Consider the following 3389-nt stretch of genomic DNA (forward strand, 5'->3'; position numbering starts at 1 on the left):
ATATTTTAATAGGCTATATATCTTGAGTGGAAACAGACAGATTTTCAAGCAAAATATACCACATCACACGGAAATGTCTTCTGTATACGGGCGGATGGCATGTCTTGGCTCCCCAAACCCCACAAATATACAAACAAATGACGCACAACCGCTTACAGGGGCGCCCGGACAACGGGCAACTTGCTCTAGGTATGATAGAGTCTAATAATGATAGTAGAGTTCACATCCCTGCATGTCTAGGTTTAGTCCGGATACAAAATGAAACCGGAAAACGTGCTGTACTTGTTGTTGTTTCCCCCATGCGCCTTGCCTCCGTCCAGCTTGATGTAGATCTCGTCCCCGGAGTCTAGATGAAGCACTACACTGTTGCTGGCGTAGTCATAGTTCTGGTCTGCGTCTTGGGCTATCGCACTGGCGCGGACCTGCGGATAAGATACATTATTAGAGTAGTGAAGGACTTTGCAACATTAATTATTAGACTATTGACTGACTCGTGTCCACCCTTGACCCAATGCTGAAACATTATAGATTTTCCACTTTGAACCTACCAAACTAATAAAGGATTTCTTGTTTGTTTATGTTGGCAATGTGCATAGGCTAGACAGCTCAAATGGCTCCAGATGGTTTGGCCAGGGTAGGGCTAACCGCTACAGTAGACGACAAAGGTCTTGTAAAAACCACCAAGCGATTAGTTTGTCCTTGTTGATAAATGAAGTGGTCCAAGCCTGTTCATTCACTGACTGAATTTACTGAGTGAGATTAAGTGCACGGAGTAGATGCCGTTTTGGAGAGACAAGCGCTTTCTGCGCGTAATAACTCTCCAATATCAATCTGGATCAATGCACAGTGAATGCCGCCGCTCTCCTTCAATTACAGAAGTGTATAGCATATAATGTTGACTTTGCATAAGAGGAAATATAATTGCGTAATATAAGGTATAGCCTACCTGTCCGTTTTTGCACAAATCTGCCCACATGCTGGTCCCGTCGCCTCCACGCATTAACACATGGTATGTAAAGTAGTAGATCCCGGACACTTCACACGTGAACTTGCCGGTAGACGGGTCGTAATGGTTCCCCAGGTTTGTCACCACGTCGTCGAACCTTAGCACCTCGTATCCCTCGTGGGGGTTTTTCAGACCCACGTAAAATGCGATTTTTGTGCCGCCAATTGCGGAGTCTCGGTCCTCGCCATTATCGGTCCTAGCGCTACTCACGGTCCCTTTAGCCGTCTCCCCCGTGGTAAGGCCGGGATAACCCGGTTTCCCCGAGTTCCCCCTGTCCCCCGGCGGTCCTCTTGGACCGGGTGGACCTGGTTCGCCTGGCGGACCTCTCGGTCCTGGTTTCCCCGGTCGACCCGGATCGCCTTTAGTCCCATGCGAGAACGCCGGGGATGGGATGGCGCTCAGGTCCTGCATGACTTCCAGAGCATTGGCGCTGGGTTTGGGGTTGTATGGATCACATATCATCCTACAAGTGCCCATCATCTCGTAGTGTGCGTCCGTCTTGGATGCTTGGACCAGCAGCGGTATCGCTATGATAAGCGCTAACACCATGACGATGCCAACCACAGCAGCAACAACACGCTTCCTCTGGAGAGTCCGAGAAGCAAGCGCTAAAAAGTCTGTTTTGCTTTGGGAAGTAATGGTGAAAGGTTGTGATTGCGCTAAAATTCAATGCAGAAAAGGCAAGTGCTCCAACAACGAATCACTCTATTCAAGGAATATAAAAAAATATGAAAACAACAAATGTGTTGTAACCTTAAGCTTAGTTCACCTTGGGGCGCTTAACGCTGTGCCAGTATCACTACGCTTCACAGAGTTGACAGGGGAAGTATTCGTTGTGGCATGGCTGGACACTCGCTGGATTTCGGCGCTGAATAGAAAAAGCTTCGAGCGATTTCTGCCCGTCTGCAACAACAGAGGGGAGTAGAGCGGCGCTGACGTAACAGAAGTTGAGGGCAAAGCTTGCTGCCATTTAGATTAAGACTGCAACAATAATCATGCCATCTATATGTATGAATTATTGAATTATACATCCTCTGCACCTACCAGGAGAATATTAGATCAGAGAGCGTCTTTAACTCTTAAAAGTCTAATGGGGGAGGGGTAGGGGGGTTCTAAGATGACATGTGGAATTGTTTTAAGAGCCTCACTAACACTTAAACCCCATTATTGAAATGTTGACAGTGAATTCTCCTTATTTGAGAGAAGACACATCTACAGTGCTTTCAGAAAGTATTCACAACTCTTGACTTTTTCCACATGTTGTTGTGTTACAAAGTGGGATTAAAATTGATTTAATTGTGCTTTTTTTGTCAATGATCTACACAAAATACTCTAATGTCAAAGTGGAAGAAACCTTTTAACATTTAAAAAAATTATGGAAAATAAACACTACTATATCTACATGTTAGAATCACATTTGGCAGCAGTTACAGCTGTGAGTCTTTATGGGTAAGTCTCTAAGATATTTCCACACCTGGATTGTACAATATTTTCTCATTATTCTTAAAATAATTCTTAACCTTCTGTCAAGTTGGTTGTTGATCATTGCTAGACAGCCATTTTCATGTCAAGAATTTGTCCCCCAGTGTCTGTTGGAAAGTAGACTGAACCAAGTTCCTCTAGGGCTTTGCCTGTGCTTAGCTCTATTCCGTTTATTTTTATAATAAAAAACCCCTAGTCCTTGCTGATGACAAGCATACGTATAACATGATGCAGCCACCACCATGTTTGAAAATATGAAGAGTGGTAATCAGTGATGTGTTGTGCTGGATTTGCCCCAAACATAATGCTTTGTATTTAGGAAATAAAGTAAATTTCTTTGCCATATTTTTTTGTAGTTTTACTTTAGAGCCTTATTGCAAACAGGATGCAAGATTTAGAATATTTTTTATTCTGTACAGGCTTCCTTCTTTTCACTCTGTCATTTATGTGAGTATTGTAAAGTAACTACAATGTTGAACCATCCTCAGTTATCTCCTATTAAACTCGGTTTCCTTCCTCTCCGGCAACTGAGTTAGGAAGGGCGCATTTATCTTTGTAGTGACTGAGTGTATTGATACACCAAACACAGTGTAATTGATAATTGCACCATGCTCAAAATGATATTCAATGTCAGCTTTATTGTATTTTCACCCATCTACCAATTGTTGCTTTTCTTTGCGAACCATTTGAAAACCTCCCTGGTCTTTCTGGTTGAATCTGTGCTTGAAATTCACTGCTCGACTGAGGGACCTTATGTGAGGACAGACGCTGGGAGACTTGAAGCAAGTACAGGGAGTGAATATTTAATAAATAACCGACATGAAACAAAACAAGGACAGCGTCTGGACAGGGGGAACAAAACGACATGAATGCTGACACGGGGCTGAAATTGAAGAATAGA

At 43.5% G+C, this 3389-nt stretch overlaps 1 protein-coding gene across 1 annotated transcript; it reads right to left on the reverse strand.

Moving 5' to 3' along the window:
* Window positions 1–242: 242 nt before the first annotated feature.
* Window positions 243–1561, reverse strand: c1ql2 (complement component 1, q subcomponent-like 2). Its single transcript, XM_039006430.1, has 2 exons — window positions 947–1561; window positions 243–422 (listed from the first exon to the last, which is right to left on the reverse strand). The coding sequence occupies exons 1-2, from the start codon at window positions 1553–1555 to the stop codon at window positions 243–245; spliced, it is 789 nt and encodes a 262-aa protein (XP_038862358.1). The 5' UTR covers window positions 1556–1561.
* Between the last annotated feature and the right edge of the window lie 1828 nt (window positions 1562–3389).

The sequence above is a fragment of the Salvelinus namaycush genome, chromosome 13 (genome assembly GCF_016432855.1).
Source record: "Salvelinus namaycush isolate Seneca chromosome 13, SaNama_1.0, whole genome shotgun sequence".
In the NCBI taxonomy this organism is placed as follows: Eukaryota; Metazoa; Chordata; class Actinopteri; order Salmoniformes; family Salmonidae; genus Salvelinus; species Salvelinus namaycush.

Bases quoted from the DNA above. Each gene is read 5' to 3' on its own strand.
- c1ql2 (XM_039006430.1), bottom strand. From the start codon at position 1,555: ATGGTGTTAGCGCTTATCATAGCGATACCGCTGCTGGTCCAAGCATCC. The intron at 423-946 runs GTAGGCTATACC...TCTTATCCGCAG, and splicing joins ATTTGTGCAAAAACGGACAG to GTCCGCGCCAGTGCGATAGC.